General features: G+C 42.9%; 1 protein-coding gene across 9 annotated transcripts in view; it reads left to right on the forward strand.

Annotated features, from left to right (window-relative positions):
• Positions 1-2371: 2371 nt before the first annotated feature.
• The window catches only part of MARK3 (microtubule affinity regulating kinase 3), a 115936-nt gene continuing 96630 nt past the window's right edge, over positions 2372-21677 (forward strand). For 2 of the 9 annotated variants that reach the window (XM_070358034.1, XM_070358035.1), the window contains exon 1: positions 2540-3211. In XM_070358034.1, the coding sequence (XP_070214135.1) occupies positions 3161-3211 (51 nt within the window). In that variant the 5' untranslated portion in view covers positions 2540-3160. Of the gene's footprint in view, positions 3212-12124; positions 12227-21677 lie in introns of those variants that run through there. The other 7 variants (XM_070358031.1, XM_070358029.1, XM_070358030.1 and 4 more) reach the window with 7 other exon arrangements.

The raw sequence follows: 21677 nt of genomic DNA on the forward strand, positions 1-21677 counted from the left end.
CGCCACAACGAGAGAGAAGGCCACGCAGCAGTGAAGACCCAGCACAGCCAAAAATAAATACATAAAATTATTTAAAAAATGAAGACAGGAAATAGGAATGTGAAAAAGGACAGAAGACATTTCAAGATCAATTTTCAGATCCTACTCTTTCATCTCTTCCAGACAGATCCTTAGATGTACATAATTTAGGCTACAGAGGGTCCTTTAGACAGAAAAGTGGGTTGTTTTTCTTTTTTTCTCCTCCTCCATTTTTGCATGTAACATGTACACCTTGCCTCCCATTTCCAGGTCTTTATAGTACAATCACACCATTTGACGCAAGTGCTACGAAAATTTCGAAGTGTTTCTTTAATTCTAGCCTTTATGAAAACCAGAAGCATCTTGTTGAGTACTGTCAGTTTCATTTCCTACCTCTTGGCATTCACTGACTCATTATTTAATGTGTGCCTTCAGTGAAAAAAGCGTTGAGGTGGAAATCTCATCCGCCAGCCACTTCTCTGGCCAATGTGGAATGCTCTGAATCGTCCAAACCCTTTCTCTCAGCTCCTGCCCCAGGCTGAAACCCTTTTGTGGGTCCTCCGGGTGTTTATGCAGCTGACCTAGTTGACATTCCTATCACCAGGAGTGCCATGCTGTGTCCAGACCTGGCCTGGGCCTGGCCTACCCCTCCAGTCTCACCACTCACCTCTTGACCTTTACCTAAACCACCACCTTGCTCCTCGTCTGAACAGGCCATTCTGCTTGGCATCCCTTTTCAGCCACCCTCACCTGGCTAACTCAACTCATGCATTTAGATGTGGCATAACCACCACTCTTTCAGGAAGCTTTCTTGACCAGCTTCCCAGGTTGGGGGCCAAACGTGCCTACAGGGACTCCCACAGTCTTGTGCTCACCCACGTTTCTCAGTTGAACTGTGTGAAACACACATTTAACTAACAAAAATTCAACCATCTCTGCTTGGCCAAAGAGAGAAAGAGAAGGACATTTTAATTCAAACAGGGCAGTCTTTGGCCTGAACACTTTCCTGAGAGGAAGCGATGGAAGCCCTGACTGCATCTTAGTACTCCTATGTCCTAACATTCGGAGAAGGCAATGGCACCCCACTCCAGTACTTTTGCCTAGAAAATCCCATGGACGGAGGAGCCTGGTAGGCTGCAGTCCATGGGGTCGCTAGAGTCGGACCCAACTGAGCGAGTTCACTTTCACTTTTCACTTTCATGCATTGGAGAAGGAAATGGCAACCCACTCCAGTGTTCTTGCCTGGAGAATCCCGGGTACGGGGGAGCCTGGTGGGCTGCCGTCTATGGGGTCCCACAGAGTCGGACACGACTGAAGCGACTTAGCAGCACCAGCAGCAGTCCTAACATTGTGAGCATCTGTCCTTTCTGGGAGTGATTCTGGTGTTTAAAGACATATATGTCTCACAGGGCAGGAAATGTCCCAGACAGAGCAAGAGGAGTCACATCCTGGGGGACCAAAGGAGAAAACATTAAAAATAGAAAAAGAAAAGCAGGACATACCCACTACAAGCTCTTTTCTTTTATGGAAAATTTAGGATATGAGTTCAAATCCCAGCCTTGCAGCTAACCAACTTGAGTACTTCGGTCACGTGACTGTAACCTGTTTAGACTTGGGATCTCTAGGTGTGCCTGCCCATCTTGGAGGGTTACCCCGAGGCTTGAATGAGGTAACAGGTGTCTGGAGCCCACAAGGTAGACTCTCAGTAGCAGTTCAGTTACTCCAGCTCATTCCGCCCTGCCTCCTTAGAACCCCGCACTGAAGCATTCCATCCACCTCCAGCCAGACTCTGGGCAGGTCCACGGGACACATTCAGAGGCTCAGGAGCTAGGAAGGGTTCCAGGGGAGGTTCTATTTCCAACGTCTCAGTCTGCAAGCGTCCACCAAACTCCGCCCCAAGGGATGGAGTCCGGTTATAACCCTCCCCCACGACGGGGGTTCAGGCAGTGGTCCCAGGGGGACTCTAGGACTCCGGGCCCCCTTGGAGCACTCTTCCTTCTGCAAACTGCGTCCGGGTCTATCTCCCTCCCGACCGCGAGTTCCTCGTGGGCGGGACGGGCCTGCTGCCCTCAGGATGCTGAGCTCAGCCCAGGGTTGCTCAGCGTGCCGGGGGCAGGAAAGATGACCGAGTTCACGGTTCCCGGGTCACTGTTAACGATGCTCCTGCCCGCAGCCCTGGCCTCAAAACTACTGTCACGGCTCCATCTAGATGCGGCGCGCTCCCAGCTTTTGAGGGACGCGACCTCGGCTGTTGCACACAGCAGGCGCTCCATCGACGCTACAAACGCCTAGCTCAGGCCGCCGCCCAGGACCATTTGCCGGCTCCTTCCCGAGGGCCGCGTGGTCAGGACGCCGGGAACCCGCCGCCCCAGCCGCCCGCCGGTACCAGCCAGCCCTTCCCAGCAATGGGTGCCGCCCCCTCGGCCCGGGAGTCGCCCCTAGCAACAGCAGTCCGGCCGGCTATCTCGAGCCGCGCTGATTGGCCGAACTCCGGGAGGCGGCGGTGTCGTCACTTCCGGCATCCGGAGGCAGCAAAGGAAGCCGAGAGGCGGCCATCTTGGGTCCGTGAGGCTCGAAGGTGCCGGGAGCGGCGGTGTCGGCAGCCGCCGGGCGGAGGCTGAGGCGGAAATCGAGCCGGAGGGAGAAGAGCAGCCAGGCGCAGGCGCCGCTTCCGCAGTCCCCTCCATGGTCGGCGCCCGCAGCTCGCGGGGACCTGTCTCGCACTCCACATCCTCTACTTCAGGGGCCGCCGGCGGCGCTGTGTGGAGGCTCCGGCGCTGAAATCCGCGGCGCGACGGGCGGGGGCGGAGGAGGAGGCGAGGGGGTCCGGGCCTGCGGGGCGCCCTCAGGCGCGGGGACGCCGGCGGGCCGAGCCGCAGCCCGCCGCCGCCGCCGCCGGCCCGGCCCCGCCACCGCCGACCGCGGGGCTCCTCGGCGCGGCCGCCGGGGCCGGGGGAGCATGAGCCCCGCGACCCTCCGGGAGACGGCCCGGGCCCGGCCCGGGTTCTAGACGGCCGTGGGGGAGGGGAGCCGCCCTCCCGCGGCGCCGCTCCGGAACCGCCGGGCGCTCGACGCCGCGACGCCGGCCCCGGGGCCGCGCTGTTTTGTTTCGCCCTCGCGTTGTGAAGTGAAGTGAAGTAAAATGTCCACTAGGACCCCGTTGCCGACGGTGAATGAACGGGACACTGAGAACGTGAGTAACCTCGGCGGCCGCCCGGGTCGGGTCTCCGCGCGCCGCCCCCGGGAACGCGGCCGCATCCCTCTCTTCGCCCCCCGGGGTCCGGGGGGCGGCCGGTTTCCTGAACGCGCGGGGCGGGAAGCGCCTCCGTGGCGACGCCGGGGGCTCCCTCGGAAGCGACGCGTGGAGGCTGCAGCGTGGCCGCCCGCGGTCCTGAGGCGGTGGCAGCGCAGTGGGCGCTCGGAGCGGGTGTCGGGTCTCCGCTACTGGACTCTTTCAGATGAAGTAGGCGGCTCTTGAGAGGCTCTCGGGCTAGAAACTGGTTCGTGGTGTTGACTCAACGTACTTGATTGGACCAAGTGGACTGTCCTTTTTGCCTCGTTCTGTAAATCGTCTGCAGCTGAGTTTAGTGACAGTCACTAGAAGTAAGCCCCCTCTGAGGGATCTTTTCGGCCCCCTTAGGTGGAACTCCAGAGCTATTCAGAAGTTCTTGGAGAGAGTTTAGACTTACCGAGGAGCAGCCGCGTTTCCAGACGGCTGTTTTGAAGGAGTTGGTTGAGAGTTGGTTGAGCACCTTTCAAAGGAAGGTGTGTATAGTCAGGCTGCCTGCCTCGCAGTGCCTAGCCGAGGGTCACCCACTCCGGGCTTAGCTCTTCTCCTTCCTGAAAAGAACTTGGCTTAGATGAGCTCTCTGGTCCATCCTGGCACTCACATTCTATGATTCTGTAAAAGGAACCTTGGCACTTGTTCGTGTGAACTTTTTAAAAAGGCAAGGAACAGCAGTTTTAGTGACTGACAACTTGTAGTAAAAATTCCATTGGAGCGATGTTGCTTCTGTCCCAGTGCGATTGGAACTCTTTTCTAGCTCTGGCTTCGGGACTGTTCAGTCTAGCTGTGAGTTATCGTCTGTTAAAAACAAAAACATCTAGGTTGGGGGTGGGGAGGGAGGGATGGACATGTACACTCTGCTCTGTGGATAACCAGCAAGGACCTGATATGTAGCGCATGAAACTATTCAGTGTTGTGGGGGGCCTAAATGGGAGGGGAGTTTGGGGGAGAACGGATACACGTATAGATACGACCGAGTCCCTCTCACCTGAAACTTACAGCATTGCTAATCGGCTATACCCCAATACAAAATAAAAAGTTAAAAAAAAAATCTGGAAAATAACTTGTAATGAAACTTCACTGGCCTTTTATTATAAGTGTTATGAGGTAATTTCTGGCAAGAAAATGCTGTCACTTAGGAAAAGCTTCCTTGCTCTGCCTGTTATCATGCTTTCAATAACGTCCTGAAACCTTGTGACGTAGTGGTATCAAATACCTTCATTTTAATCTTCAAAATGCCACTTATTTGCTGGATAACTATTAGGTGATTTAATTTGTTTATGTAAATCTTGGCTTAAAGCATCCTTTTGGTATATTAATGGATGATATTTAATGTTCTTTAACCTTGTAAATCAGTAGCACAGTGATATATGTACCTTTTCATGACATGGATTAGAAAATTACATAAAAAGTAATAGAAAATCTAGACAAGGTGAATTGGTGAGTTCATTTTCTCATAGAACCTAATTCTTCATTGTTTTCTTGTTCTTTGTGTAGAGTGGAGCAAACAAAAATGTGAGTTAACTTACATCATTGACTTTCACTCAGAGAAGCACAGTCTTACATTGAACCAGAGCAGGAGGTCCATACTTCCTATTTTGTTACTACTATTATTTTTCTATTTTTTGACTGCACTGCCTGGCATGTGGGATCTTAGTTCCTTCACCAGGCATGGAACCTGGGCCCCCTGCAGTGGATGTGCAGAGTGTTAACCACTGGACCACCAGGGAAGTCCCAGGAGCTCCATAGTTTCTAAGTAAACTATAATCAGAAACAATGATAGCAGATTTGTGATAATGAAGGGTTTACACCAAATGGGTCTTTACTGGTTCTCTGTTGAATTTGTTGAATTATGGTGTAATCTTTTTGTGTGTCATTAGAAATTACTAAGTTTAAAAAAAATGTGGGGTATGGAGTGTGCCTTTATTCTCTTGGAATGTATTTAAATTGAATTTCTGACAGTGGTGAAATAGAGGTTTGTAGCACATCATTTCATTATTGCACCATGCTGTCTTTTTAACTCTGGTATTGACATGTTCTGAAAGTAGTTGTATATTTTTCACAGTGTGATACCTTGTGTGGTGTTTGTCTGGCATATACAATATTATTTACCTGATACTACTGAACTGAGTGTTAGACTTCTTGCCAATTGAATGATGAGGGTTCAAGAATGAATGGGAGTTCTCAGTCTGATGGGCAGCTCTTTTAAGTTGTGTATGTTGAGATAGAACATTCACTCTTCCCAAGTGTGCAGTTTGATGAGTTTTGACAAATGTATAGTTACGTAATCAGTGTCACGGTTAGAGAACGTTGCCATTGCCCGAAAAGGTGCCCTGTGTTTCTTTACAATTCCCTTTCCCTTCCCCCAGCCGTTGGCAACTATGAATCTGTTACCTGTCTCTGTAGTTTCTCCTTTTCTAAAAGTTACTTGAATGGCATCAAAGAGCATATAGTCTTGTGTCTAGCATCTTTAATTTGGCATAACATTTTTGAGATTTATGTGTGTTTGTGTGTGTATCAGTAGTTCATTGCTTTTTATTGCTGAGTAGTAAGTAGTTCATTGTTTGGGTGTGTAACTTTTTTTTTTTTTAATCCGTTCACCAGTTGATGGACAGTTTTGGCTGATATGACAATTAGCTTTGTCTTTATATTTTGTAAAAAGATTCCATTTTTGCTTACCCCAGGAATCTTATTTAAATTTTAAATAATTATATATAAATTGTGTAAAGAATGTTGCTTATAGGTCAAGAATAATAAAAGGCAGATAATTTGCAAAAAGAAAATTCTCTTCATGCTGGTACACGACTCTATTTTCATTTATTTGATTTCCAGATTTGAATATCCACCTTTAGCTGATAGACTGTTACCTTTTAAAACTTAAAAGGATAAAACAAACAAACAAAAAACTCAAAAGGACTAGTCAAACAGTTGGACCTAATGAAGATGTTGAGGCTCAAAAAGGTGACAGGACCTGCTTGCAACTATTGACTTTAGCAGCAGAGCATCTACTAGGCCTCAGATCTCCATCCCAGCCCTCTCTGCTTTTTTGTGTATCAGGCTGTTTCTCTAAATTTTATGTAGTAATTATTCAGCTAGGGAGATGCAGTTGTACCAATACATAGAGTATAATTAAAAGTAGACTTTAAAAAATATTTTTCTATGGAAAGCAAATAGAATTTAATAGGTATTTATCAGTGGTTCTCAAGTGGGGACAAGTTTGACCCCCAGTGGACATTGGACAGTGTTGGTTTTGGTTGTCACAGGGAAGAGGGTTGCTCCTGACCAGGAATGCACCTAAGCATTTTACAATACATAGCACAGTGTCCCCTACCCCCTCAACAAAGAAATAGCCAAAATGGCAATAGAGCCAGAGTTCTCAACCCTGGTATATAGTTAGCCCCCCCATTCCTATGTACTCAGCAGCTCAGTGACCAGACTAATTTTATATGTTCTGTCCCTAAGAATCAAGCTCAGAACATATCATTTCATTTCTAAAGCTTTTAGAAGAGATAAAGCTTCTTTAAAAATGTAATCTTAATCCTCTGTCATAATTTTTTAATATCAAATATCTAGTTAGCAGTGTTCAAGTTTCCTCAGTTGTCTTTTTTTTTTTAAACAGTTTGTTTAAATTAGAATCTATATTGGGTCCACATATTATAGATGGCTAATATGTGAAACAAGATGCTTTTTTTTAAAGGCAGCAAAAAGTTTGCATTTTAGTTTATGTTCCACAGTTGACTTGCATAGAGGTCATGAACAAATTGTGTACTGGTAAATTTGAAATGTATTTTCCACTTACATTTCAAAGCATATGACACTTCGTAAGCAAGCCTGGGTTACTTGCCAGAGTACCAGAGGCCCTGGAGTACTTTGCCAGTTAAACAGCTCCGGGTGTGTGCACGTTGTGTCCTGACTTAGTGCATTATTTGTTAATGCAAACAGTCATCAGAATTTCTTATCTCTGTGAAATAATAAACTGATGTTGTTATTGTCTAGCTAGCCACCTGCTGTTTGACTATTACCTGCTCAGACCTGAGTGCCTACTTTGTGTGTGGCACTGCTCTAGGCTCCATGGAGGATTTACCTAGGAACTATTATCACTCCTCTGCCTTTGGGCTCCCAGTCCCTGCAGAACACAGCACCCCGAGCTCTGTGAAACTAGCCTGCTAACTCTCAAACTGGAGCACACACCGCCTGGAGGGCTTATGGAAGCTCTGATGGCTGGGCTTCACCCCCAGACCTTGATTCTAGCTTTGGGGTCCTAGAGTTTGCATTTCTAACAAGTTCTACCAGATGATGTTAATGCTTCAGATCTAGGGATCACACTTTAAAGAATTGCTGTGTTAGTATTCAGTGAAGGCTTGCTGACTAAATTATGTTCCTTTAGATTGTATTGTGACTAAAGAAGAGATTTCGGTGGTTTCAATAACATTTTCAGGTTCCTTGAGTTTTAAAATCGGTTCTTTGTTGAAAGTGAGGTTATCGAGAATAAAAATAGTTACTGGTTGTTGGTTACTATGTGTCAGGCAACAGTACTAAGTACTTTATATAGTATTTAATTTAAAACATGTAGTGTGGTTTCATTTAATCTGCTTAACTTCTAAGCACAACTGTCTTTTGAATCAAGCTGTTTGGGCCTTAAAAAAAAAGGTTGCTTTCTGAAGAATTAATATTTTTTATTGGGTCAAAGTGTTTGGGAAAAGATCTTATTCAATTTGAGAGTTGTTTTCATTTCTTTTTTTATGTAAATTAGGTGAAGGTGGAAATTTTCAATGAGTAGAATATTTTTCGTTTAGATCGTGTGTGTGTGTGTATGTGTGTGTGTGTGTGTATGTATGTGTATGTAGGCTTGGTTGTGTCTGACTGCTTTGCAACCCCATGGGCATGGAGTCTTCCAGGCTCCTCTGTGGAATTCTCCAGGCAAGAACACTGGAGTGGGTTGCCATTTCCTACTCCAGGGGCTCTTCCTGACCCAGGGATAGAACCCCCATCTCCTGTGTCTCCTGCAGTGGCAGGTGGGTTCTTTACCACTGCTCCATCTGGGACACCCCTTTGATTGTGTAGTGCATGATTGTTTGTATTGTAATTAGTTTTAAGAGATTCATACACAGTTTAATGTGAATTAATAGTACGTGTTACCTTTAATTTCAAAGAGGATTGCTCTGGATTCTAAAACATGGATAGATATTATCCCTGGAATTTGTTTTCAAGCTGAAAGTAAGAGTCAAGGAGTATAGCTATTTCTGATCACCACTGGGAAGATAAAAGTATAAATTCACTTGTCTCCCATCCATTTTAAACTTTCAAAATAATGAAAAAACAGATCTCTTCCTTGGGAATCTCCCAACTTTAGTGTTGTCTTACACAGGAATTTAAAGAATGTGCTTGGAATTGGTCTACAAGTAGTCACAAAGGGTCTGTGCTGACCCACATGCACCTGCCTGTACAGTCATTGAGAGGGCAGCTGGCGGCACTGGAAGAAAATGACTTTTGAGGCGAGTCTAACTTTTTCTTCAAACTAGATTCTTTAGCACTGCCCTTAGGTCACCTGAGCTGCTTGGCGATGGTTGGTTAGTCTTACACAGTGTTGTGTAGACTAGATAAGGCATTGTTTCTACCTTATTGTATCTGGGTTACCTGGGGTCTTGGTGTTCACAGCTGAAGCTTGAACAAAGCTTAAGATGTTTTGTTTGTATTTCTCACTAATAGGCAGTTGCTTGGGAGTGGAGGTTAAATATTGTGGGACTTGTATTGTTCATTCGCCTAGTCATGTCTTTGAGTCTTTGTGACTCCATGGTCTGAGCACACCAGGCCTCCCTATCCCTCACCATCTCCCAGAGTTTGCCCAAGTTCATGTTCGTTGTATTGGTGAAGCCATCCAGCCTTCTCATCCTTTGACGCCCTCTTCTCCTTCTGCCCTCAATTTTCCCCAGCATCAGGGACTTTTCCAGTGAGTCGTCTATTTACATAAGATGACAAAAATACTGGAGCTTCAGGTTCAGCATTAGTCCTTCCAGTGAATATTTAGGGTTGATCTCACTTAAGATTGACTGGTTTGATATTCTTGCTGCCCAAGGGACTTTCAGGAGTCTTCTCCAGCACCACAGTTTAAAGGCATCCATTCTTTGGCGTTCTGCCTTCTTTATGATCCAGCTCTCACAACTGCACGTGACCATTAGGACATTTTATATGAAAATCTATTTTGGGAGAGTTTCATATGAAGTTTGAGTAAGCTGAACTCAAGGGTCTTATTCTAGAATTTTATATAGCCCCATTCTTTTTATAGTCAGTACCTTTATGACTTCACTGACCACAGTAGCAGATTAAAATGAGAATCCCAGAGAGGAGTACACGTAGAACAATTACCTAACATAGCCTTCTGCCCTTTGCATTCTTTGTCCGGAAGCATAATTTAAGCTGGGCAGGCAACTTTTATTGTTGAAGGCACATGAGGTGTTTTTGGTGGCACTCCGTTCACATTCTGTCTCTACCTCTTTCCGTGTCTTCCTTCCTTTGCGTAGCCCTTGCCTGTCCCAGACTTGCCTTGGTATTCATAGGCATGTGTTAGCTTCACTAGTAGAATGGACTAAAGGAACTTCATACTTTTTTTCTTAAAAGAAGGTTGCCTTCTAGACATTAAAGCTTTTCAGTGATAAAGAACCTTCGACATACCATGGTCATGTATTCTAGTTTCTTTTTCTGTTTCTGTTAGGTCAGGTGCTTAACATTTATTTCCTGCTTATTATATAGTTATCCTACTTATTATTCCTGTGGAACTGGCCACTCCACAACTTAGTAGTATAAAACAACTGTTTCATTATACTCACAGATTTTGTGTGAGTAGTGTAATTCAAACGGGAATGACTTATATCTGGGACTTCACTTGGGATATCATGAAAGGCTTGGGGATTTGAACAGCTGGGTTGAAAGATGCATATCCTAAGTGAAAGTGAAAGTCGCTCAGTTGTGTCTGACTCTTTGCGACCCCGTGGACTATATACAGTCCATGGAATTCTCCAGGCCAGAATGCTGGAGTGGGTAGCTCTTCTCTTCTCCAGGAGAATCTTCCCAACCCAGGGATCAAACCCAGGTCTCCTGCATTGCAGGCAGATTTTTTACCAGCTGAGGCACCTAAGACCACTTCTTAATCTGGCACATTGACAGGTATTGTCAAAAGGCTGCTGGGGCTCTTGGTCAGAGCCACTATGTGGGCCTCTCCAGCCTGGAGACCTCAGTGTGATCAGACACGAGGTGGCTTGATATTTTAGCAAACAAGACAGAGCTGCTTGCCTTTTATGGCCTATCCTCAGAGGTCACATAGTATCAGTTCTTAGAATGCTAAAGCAGTCATGGGCACCCAGATTCAAGTGGAAGAGACATAGCCCTTGTAATGGGAGTCAGAGACTTCGGGGTCTTGTTTTCCAGCCACTGTAATAATAACTCTTCGAGTTTATAATCTGACCTAGCATTTTTTGTGTGACCTTGGACAAGTTATTTAACTTCTTCATGTCTCATCTATAGAATGGGATTGGTGGTAGTAATCACCTCATGGGGCTGTTAGAATACCTTCCATGCCGTGCCTCCCTTACCTCTCTGTTCTCATCTCTTGCCTTGCTGTTCTTTGAATACACCAGGGACACTCCAGCCTCAGTGCCTTGGCGTTGGCTCTTCTCTTTGTCCGAACACTTTTGTTCCAGGTACCCACATGGCTAATTCTCTCACCTTCTCCTCTTTTCAGGCATCACCTCAGTGAGGCTTGCTCTAACCATTGATGTCCCTCCCAACTTGCCTAACCCTGATCTAGTTTTTTTTCTTAATCCCCATTGTGTTGTTACCTTTAACATAGTATATAGTTTATATATTTCTTAGGTTTATTGTGTTTTGTCGATCTCCTGTGGCTACTGAATACTCCATGAGAGCAGGAATATTTGTTTTGTTTATTGATACTATTTCAAATACCTAGACAATGCTGGTCATTTATTACAGGTGATCTGTAAATAAATATTGGTTGAATTAGTGATTAAATGGGACAGTATGGGTAAAGCATTTAGAATGGTGCCTGGCACATCATAAGTAATAGATAAATGCTAGCCATCATTAATGCTTGTCACTTGGTCTTTTCATCTCATCTCTGTGTTGTCATTTCTTTCATCTCTCATGTCCTGTGTCTTCAGCCTCTTCTTTCTGTAGTTCCAATGAATTCATCTTCTTTCTCCTTTTTTAAAACCTCAGATAGCTTTCTTTTTTTTTTTTCAGATAGCTTTCTTAAAGGGAGGCTTAATGGAAAGAGTCTGGGCTTGGAAGTCAGAGGTAAAGATGGGAGCCTAAGACTGTGGTTGAGGGAGAGATTCTGAAGACACTTCTGGTGTAGAGTGGACCAGATGTGGAGCCCAAAAGAAGGAGCAGCAAAACATGAGAGAAATTCAGATTTGGAGTTAGAGGCTTGCATTTGAACCTGGTCTTCCAATACTAATACAAGTATTTGACCATGGGCAAGTTAATTACTTGTCTGTGCCTCATTTAAAATTTTTTAATATAATTAAAAACTTATTGATATAATTGACGTGTAGCATCATATTAGTTTCAGGTGTACAACATAATGATTTTATATTTGTATATGTTGTGAAATGATCACCACAATGAGTCTAGTTAATATTCATCACCACATATAATTAAGGTTTTTTTTCTGTTCACGAGAATTTTAAAATCTACTCTCTTAGCTGCTTTCAAATATATAATTTAGTGTTATGTGTTCAATATTATATAATCAGCATGCTACACATTACATCTTTTTATTTAACAGAAGAGAGTAACATCTATTCAGGGTTGTTGTGACTGAGGAAACTGACACCAAGAAGAGCTTGGCCGGGTCTGCTCCACGTGACGAGGGTTCTGCATGTACATGTCAAATTCCCTCTTCAGGTAGCTTTTGTAGTGTGATTCTAGAAAACTGGGTAATCTAAAGTCTGGTTTATTATTCAAATACTGACCCACGCTTTGTTTTTTCTAACTGTTTGCCTGTTCTCCTTGACTGTTCACCTAGCAGTTTCACACCTGCTGGTTGCCAGGTCCTGTGTTCTAAGAATACAGAGAGAATTCTTACCATCAAGGAGCTCTTAGTCAAGTACTTCAGTGCAGAAATTAAAGCAAGGGGATGCAAGACAGAAGTGCCAGCCTAGTCAAGAACAGAAAGAGAAGAAATTTCCAGCAGTCACGATGTCAAGGAATTAAGCCAATTTTTTTTTTTCAGTGTTAGAGGTGTGTGAAAGAATTGTGAGAGGTGAAATTGGCTGGACCTTCAGGTTAAGGGATGTCTCTCCCGGCACCTCCAAGCTTTTTAAGCTTTCCTTGTGCTCATGTCTGGCTTGAAATGGCCTTCATCTTCCTTTAAAACTCTGCTACTTGTCTTTCGAAGACTCCATCCCCTTTTTTTTCCTTCATCTTGGACACCTGTTTTTCCTTCATCTTGCCCGAATGTGGTCATGTTGTCTGAGTGCTTAGAGCTGCATTGTCCAGCACAGTAGCTACCAGCTATGTGTGGCTACTGAGTCCTTGACATGTGACTGGTCTGAGTTAAGATGTCTTGTGAATATAAAGTATATTCCAGATTTTAAAGACAATATGAAAAAAGGAATATAGAATCTTACTTTTTTATATTAGGTGTTGAAATATTTGGGAATATATTTTTAAAAATAAATTAAAAATTGAATAAAATTAACCTATTGCTTTAATAGCAAGATGAAAACACATTTCTCACAAACCTGTTGGGTGGTACTTAGAGTATTCGCACTTTGATTTTCTCATGGGGCAGGGATTGCCCCTCGTTTCAGTAACTGTTCTCCGTTAGCTCCTCAGCTAAACTGTGTGCATATGTTCTATTTGTTTTATTCCGCTGTAGAGCCTGTTATTTAATGAGTACTGGTCCATGGGGTCGCTAAGAGTCAGACACGACTAAGCAACTTCACTTTCATGTATTGGAGAGGGAAATGGCAACCCACTCCAGTGTTCTTGCCTGGAGAATCCCAGGGACGGGGGAGCCTGGTGGGCTGCCGTCTGTGGGGTCGCACCGAGTCGGACACGACTGAAGTGACTTAGACTAGACTAGACCAGCATATAATTAACTGGTCAGAAGCTACTGAGTCAGTTTTCTTTAGCTGCAGTTTGTGCTTTATTCTTCTGAGGGTAAATCAAGTAAATTATTTTTCAGTATGTTTCATTATTACGATGCTTCATCTGCTATACCAGTAATCAGTTCAGTTGAGTCACTCAGTCGTCGTGTTCAACTCTGCGACCCCATGAACTGCAGCACGCCAGGCTTCCCTGTCCATCACCAACTCCTGGAGCTTGCTCAGACTCATGTCCATCTAGTCGGTGATCCCATCCAACCATCTCATCCTCTTGTCGTCTCCTTCTCCTCTTGCCTTTAATCTTTCCCAGCACCAGGGTCTTTTCAAATGAGTCAGTTCTTCACAACAGATGGCCAGAATATTGGAGTTTCAGCATCAGTCCTTCCAATGAATATTCAGGACTGATTTCCTTGAGGATTGACTGGTTTGATCTCCTTGTAGTCCAAGGGAGTCTCAAGAGTCTTCTCCAACACCACAGTTCAAAAGCATCAATTCTTCGGTGCTCAGCTTTCTTTATGGTCCAGCTCTTACATCCATACTTGACTACTGAAAAAACCATAGCTTTGACTAGACAGACCTTTGTTGGCAAAGTAATGTCTCTGCTTTTTAATATGCTTTCTAGGTTTGTCATAGCTTTTCTTCCCAGGAGCAAGTGTCTTTAATTTCAAGGCTGCAGTCATCATCTGCAGTGATTTTGGAGCCCAAGAAAATAAAGTCTTTGTCGCTGTTTCCATTGTTTCCCCATCTATTTGCCTTGAAGTGATGGGACTGGATGCCATGATCTTTGTATTTGAATGTTGAGTTTTCACCCAGCTTTTTCACTCTCCTCTTTCACTTTCATCCAGAGGCTCTTCGGTTCCTCTTCGCTTTCTGCTGTAAGGGTGGTGTCATCTGCGTATTTGAGGTTATTGATATTTCTCCCAGCAATCTTGATTCCAGCTTGTGCTGCATCCAGTCCTGCATTTCCATCATGTACTCTGCATAGAATTTAAATAAGCAGGGTGACGGCGTACAGCCTTGCTGAACTCCTTTCCCAATTTGGAACGAGTCCGTTGTTCCATGTCTGGTTCTAACTGTTGCTTCTTGACCTGCATACAGATTTCTCAGGAGTCAGGTCAGGTGGTCTGGTATTCCCATCTCTTTCAGAATTTTCTACAGTTTGTTGTGATCCACGCAGTCAAAGGCTTTGGCATAGTCAATAAAGCAGAAATATATGTCTTTCTGGAACTCCCTTGCTTTTTCCATGATCCAGCAGATGTTGGCAGTTTGATCTCTGGTTCCTCTGCTGTTTCTAAATCCACCTTGAACATCTGGAACTTCTTGGTTCATGTACTGTTGAAAGCCTCACTTGGAGAATTTTGAGCATTACTTTGCTAGCATGTAAGATGAGTGCAATTGTGCGGTAGTTTGAGCATTCTTTGGCATTGCCTTTCTTTCGGATTGGAATGAAAACTGACCTTTTCCAGTCCTGTGGCCACTGCTGAGTTTTCCAAATTTGTTGGCATATTGAGTATCATCTTTTAGGATTTGAAATAGCTCAGCTGGAATTGTATCACCTCCACTAGCTTTGTTCGCAGTGATGCTTCCTAAGGCCTGCTTGACTTCAGACTCCAGGATGTCTGGCTCTAGGTGAGTGATCACACCATCGTGGTTATCTGGGTCATTTAAGATCTTTTTTGTGTAGTTCTTCTGTGTATTCGTGCCACCTTTTTTAAAAAATATCTTCTGCCTCTGTTAGGTCCTAATACCGATAATAAGCGTTTTGTTACAAATGAAACCAAGTTGGCTGAATTTCTGCAAATGAACAATAATAGTTCCCCTTCCCTATTATTCATATTCTTGGAAAAATTTTCATAAACTCAGCTGCAGAAGTCACATCTTGATGAGTGTGAGGCCGTTCTTTTTATTCCTGTTAATCCCTATATATCATGTCCCTTATCTTTCCAAGATGTTAGTGTTCTCATATGTGTTCTTAAACGTGTGTGTTTTGTGCTTTGTGTAAATAGTTCAGTCTCATCTATGCATCAAACCTGTTGCCTCTAATTGTAGAAGAGCACTTCTGTGGTATGAGTCTGCCACATTTTACCTGCGTGCCAGGGGTAGACTGTCTGCTGCATACACGCATGCACACACAGTGCAACAATGAATATCTTCATACATGTCTCCTTGTGGAGCTGTGTAAGAAAGTCTTGCAGATGTGCAGCTAGGAGTGGATTTCCAGGGTCACAGGAAATGTCACGTACTTCCAGGTTGCTCTTCTGGGTGGCTCTATCAGCCCATACTCCCACTAGTAGTGCACAGGGGTTTTTGTAACACTGGTTCCTCCATCATTAGAATTCTCCAGTTTTCTAATTTTTTTTTTTTTTGCCAGCCCTAAGTATAATGTGATACTTCATTGTTAACTTGTGTTTCTTCCTGATTTTTCAGTTCAGTCGCTCAGTCGTGTCTGACTCTTTATGACCCCGTGAATTGCAGCACGCCAGGCCTCCCTGTCCATCACCAACTCCCAGAGTTCACTCAAACTCACGTCCATCAAGTCAGTGATGCCATCCAGCCATCTCATCCTCTGTCATCCCCTTCTCCTCCTGCCCCCAATCCCTCCCAGCATCAGACTCTTTTTCCAGTGAGTGAACTCTTCACATGAGATGACCAAAGTACTGGAGTTTCAGCTTCAGCATCATTCCTTCCAAAGAAATCCCAGGGCTGATCTCCTTTAGAATGGACTGGTTGGATCTCCTTGCAGTCCAAGGGACTCTCAAGAGTCTTCTCCAACACCACAGTTCAAAAGCATCAATTCTTTGGCGCTCAGCTTTCTTCACAGTTCAACTCTCACATCCATACATGACTACTGGAAAAACCATAGCCTTGACTAGACGGACCTTTGTAGTACATCTATATATTTCTTGGCTTTGGGGGCCTTTTATAAATTGCTGTTTTTTCTCTGTCCCTTTTCTACTTGATGATTTTTTTCTTGTTGATTCTTAGATACTCTTTGATTTTCTAGGTATTAATCCAATGTAGGTTTAAGACATTGCACGTATCTTCTATCATCTTCGTAGAAGTCCCTTTGGACAGAAGCTCTTAATTTTGGTGTAACTCAGATGAATGTTTGCCTTAAGTTTGTGCATTTGAGGTTTTGCTTAAATATCTGGCTCACAAGGATATTTTCTTAAATTTCATTTTATATTTCACATGTGGGTTTTTTAGTCCCTTTAGATTAAAAGGGAACGTCCCTTCTGCACAGGGACTTAGATAGGGGTCTAGTTTTATTTTTCTCTGTAGACTGATCCAGTGAATCAGTTTTCCTCCTGCTGTCCACTCAATAGTCCGTCCTTTCCCCAGTGGTTTATAGGATTGCTTTCATTGTATCTTATGGTCCCGTACATTCAGTGGCTTTTATCTTGGTGTTTTGTTGCATTGTCTATTTTACTGTTGTGCCAATACCCTATAGGTTTTCTTTTCTTTAAAAATTAGTATGGCTTTATAGAATATTGTAATCTTTGTATCTTTATATGTATTTGCTTATCAAACTTTTCATGTTAAAATCAATTCAGACTTAAAATTGTGAGATTAGTACAGAGTATGTGTGTACTTTTCACTTAGTCTCCCCTGATGTTGACCACTTAGATACCAGTGAACCAGTGAAGTCGCTCAGTCGTGTCCGACTCTTTGCAGTCCCATGGACTGTAGCCTACCAGGCTCCTCCATCCATGGAATTTTCCAGGCTAGAGTACTGGAGTGGGTTGCCATTTCCTTCTCCAGGGATTGAACCCAGGTCTCCTGCATTCCAGGCAGATGGTTTACCGTCTGAGCCACCAGGGAAGCCCAAACCAAAACTAGAAAATTAATACTGGCCCAATACCGTTAACAAGGGCTGCAGAACTTACTTGAATTGTCACCTGCTTTTCTCCAGGGTTCTTTTCTGTGTTTCAAGATCCAGTCAAAGATCCCACAGTTTAAGTTTGTCTAATGTTTTCTCAGAATTAGATTAAGGTTATATCCTTTTGGCAAGAAAGCCACAGAAAAGATGTTGGGTCGCTCTTAGTACATGCTTTTGAGGGTACAGTGTGATGCGGGTATGTCTTGTTACTGGTTTTAACCTTGATCACTTTTTATTTCTGAGCTTTATTTAACTCTTTTTTAAGGCTAACCTGGTAGCCATGAAATATTTGTCCATGTACACTTTGGAGTAAGTTTAAAATTACTCAAACTACTGGCTGGAAATGTTAATTGAGATTGCCTTGAACTTATAGATAAATTTGGGTAGAATGTATAATATTATCTGTCCAAGAGTGTGGAATTCCCATTTTACAGTATTTAGAGTATCTTTTATGTCTTTTATTGAAAATTTAAGGCTTTGTCCAGGGAGCTCTTGCTTCAGTTAGTCTTCAGTTAATTTCTACCTACTTTTTATTGCTATTATGAAGGTTATTTTTTGCTTAAATTTTGTGGTAGGTTACTACTAGTGTAGGGAACTTTTGTTATAGGTTGATCTTGCACCTTGCTAAGCTCTCTCTTGAGTTCCAGTGGTACTTCCAGTTCTTTTGGTTTGCAGGTAGTTTATATCATCTACAAATAATGACATTTTCTCTCTCTTTTTAAGATTCTTATAAGTTTTTCCTAAAAGTATTAGCCATGAGCTCCAGTTTTTTGTTAAATAATGGTAGTGATAATAGGCAGCTTTGTCTTGTTTCTGATTTTAAGAAAATGATTCTAAGTTTCTCTGTTTAGGATTTCCCTGGTGGTCCAATGGTTAAGAATCTGCCTGCCAATGCAGGGAACACGGGTTTGATCCCTGGTCTGGGAAGATTCCACATGCCATGGGGCGGCTAAGCCCATGCACTACAACTGCTGAGCTGTCATGCTGTAGAGTCCGTGCTCTGCAACGAGAGAAGCCACCACAGTGAGAAGAAGCCCACGCACCACAGCTGGAGGGTAGCCCCAGCTCTCTGCAGTTAGAGAAAGCCCATACGCAGCAGTGAAGACCCAGTGCCGCCAAAAAATAAAAATAAAATAAAGTCTCTATTTAGTGTAATATTTGTTAAAGGGTTTTTGGTCTGTGATTTTTGTCAGATTGAGAAAGTTCCATTCTATTCCCAGTTTGCTAAATTTTTAAAAACACAAGTGATTCAGTCCTAACAGGTATGTTTCCTTCAGTGAATGAAATAACTGCTCAGTTGTTTTCAAAAGTAAATTTTGGCTTTGTGAATATCTCTAAAGTATAAAATACTTGTAGAACAGCTTTTTACTGTCATAGTTTGGCTTTGTAGACCCCCCCCCAACTTTTGTAAATTCCCCCACTTTTGAAAATCCTGCTCATGTGTTAATGAGGTGGCTTGTTATTTGAAGGATTAGAAAGGATGTGTGGGCACACATTTTATAGACAAGGCCGAGCTCTGTTCAGGAAGAGTTCAGATATGGCATAAAGTTGTTGTTGTAGACATTTAAACCTGATTTCTTAAGTAGGCCTCTCAAATTTCAGGTTGGTGCTTTAGCACATAGATCCAAGGGCAAACCTGGAATCATACAGTTTAAAAAATCATACAGTTAAAAAAATTTTTTTCCGTGTGCATGTGTCTAAGGTATGTTCTCATTTGTGTCACCATAAGCACAATAGTTTATGTTCTGTGGCTCTGTTTCCCTCTAGGTTTTCTTTTTTTTTTATTGGAGTATGGTTGTTTTACAGTGTTGTTAGTTTCTCCTGTACAGCAGAGTGAGCCAGTTAAACCTACATCCACTCTTAGACCTCATTCCCATGTTGAGCATTACAGAGTTGGGAATAGTTCCCCGTGCTGTACCGTAGGCTGTTCGTTACCTGTTACACTGTGGTTATATGTACATGCCACTCCCAGCCCCCTCGTTTGTCCCCCACCCACTTGCTCCCTCTGGTAACCATGTTTGTTTTCTACATGTGTGACTCTGCTTCTTTTTGGTAAATAGGTTCATTTTTACCATTTTTTTTAGATTCCACATACAAGTGATAACACATGATGCTTGTCATTCCGTCTGACCTACTTTACTCAGTATGACAATCTCTGAGTCCATCCATGTTGCTGCATATGGCATTGTTTCTTTTTTTTTTTTTTTTTTTTAATGGCTGAGTAATACTGCATCATGGGGCTTCCCAGTTGGTGATAAAGAACCAACCTGCCAATGCAGGAGACGCAAGAGACATAGGTTTGATGCCTGAGTTCCATAGGGTAGGAAATGGCAACCTGCTCCAGTATTTTTTTTTCTTTGTATTTTATATTGGTGTATAGCTGATAACAATGTTGTGATAGTTTCAGGTGCACAGCACAGGGACTCAGCCATTAATATACATGTATCCATTCTCCCTCCAAACTCCCCTCCCATCTAAGCTGCCACATCACATTGAGCAGAGTTCCCTGTGCTATTCAGTAGGTCCTTGTTGGTTACCTTTTTTTTTTAAATTAAATGTTCACTTTTAAATGATGGGTGTATCTAAGAAGCCATAACAAGGACAATTAGAAAATATTTGTAACAAAATAAAAATGAGAAGAGAATTGGCCAGAATTTGTTGCATGCAGCTGAAACTGCTTGATGCAGTTTAAGTACAATGGGGAATCTTGAATAAGGTATGAACACAAATAGTGGACAGTAGCATAAAATTTTGTGAAATTTGAACAAAATCTATACTTTCATTAATATGGTATCATGTTAATTTCCTGTTTTGTTTCTTTTTAACAACATGGTATTTCTTTATATTCTCAGAATTGGATTAATTTTTAAACCTCATTCAAAATTTTTTTAAGTCATAAGATAATAAACTTTCTAGACTTTTAGTAGTAGCCGCTTCAGTATTCCTGCTTAGAAAATTCCATGGATAGAGGAACCTGTCAGGCTACAGTCCATGGGGTTGGAAAGAGTCAGACAGATTGAGTGACTGAACACACACACTATTCCATTTTATATATATGTTTCACTGATGGACATTTAGGTGGCTTCCGTGCTGCAGTGAACATTGGGGTTTTTGATGATGACCATTCTGATTGGTGTGAGGTGATACCTCTTTGTAGTTTCTAGAGCTCTTCTACATGTAGACACATTTTAAAAGAAGAACTAATATGTATAACGAAATGGAGTGCACTTCTCATTCACTCTTTATTGCTTCTTTCTTCAGTATTGATATGGCACCTGGGACAGTTTAGTAGTGCTTTGGCTAAAAGTAACTAACTTATACCATGGCTTAACCAAATAAGGGTTTATTTGTCTCACAAAACAAATCTAGACAGCCTCTAGCTTTGGTTCAGCAATTCAATATTGTTGGAGTTGGTGGTTTTTAAAAATATTTTTGTCTTTTCTCTCCTGTTTGAGACCTACAACTACAGGGTAACTTACAGAGCTGTAGCTCTTGTGGTTGCATTCAACGCAGCAGAAGGGAGGAAGAGGCCGTATTAGTTAGTGTACCTGTCTGCCTTTATGAGAAACAAAATTTTTCCAGGACCACCCAGTAGACTTTCACTAATGAGAACTGACCAGAACCAAGCCATGTGCTACCTCCAGCTACAGAGAAGTTTGGGAAAACAAGAATTTCACTGGCCATGTTTCCTCCCCAGATTCACGTCTGGCTTCTGTTAGATAAGAAGGGAGGTATGGATGTTGAGTAGATACCTACAGTTTTGCTCCACTCCTTAATAACATTACCTAGCAGCTTAAATATTTTGCATTAAACAGAAACTTTAGTTTGAAAATGAACACTTTATGAATTTGTTAATACTTTTTTATTTTTGCCTTGATTCTGCAAAATTTTTAGTAGCACTGCCCATGTTCTAGTGTTCTTGGTGGATAAAATGGTTCAGCTCAATTCCCTGAGAGAGAGAAAGATCTGGACTCTTTTACTCTTTTCTTTTTCTTTTAATATAAATGTACTTATTTTAATTGGAGGCTAATTACTTTACAGTATTTTATTGGTTTTGCCATACATCAACATGAATCCGCCATGGGTGTACACATGGTTCCCCATCCTGAACCCCCCCCCTCACCTCCCTGCCCATACTGTCCCTCTGCGTCATCCCAGTGCACCAGCCCTGAGCACCCTGTATCATGCATCAAACCGGGACTGGCGATCCATTTCATATATGATATTATTCATGTTTCAGTGCCATTTTCCCAAATCATCCCACCCTTCTTTTACTCTTTAATAAAGATTAAATTAAACAGCTTTGAGTGCCTGTTGGGTTTTTAGTGCTTCCACAAAAAGTGGCTACTATTATATCACTTTTTGT

This window comes from Bos mutus, chromosome 21 (genome assembly GCF_027580195.1).
Source record: "Bos mutus isolate GX-2022 chromosome 21, NWIPB_WYAK_1.1, whole genome shotgun sequence".
Taxonomy (NCBI): domain Eukaryota; kingdom Metazoa; phylum Chordata; class Mammalia; order Artiodactyla; family Bovidae; genus Bos; species Bos mutus.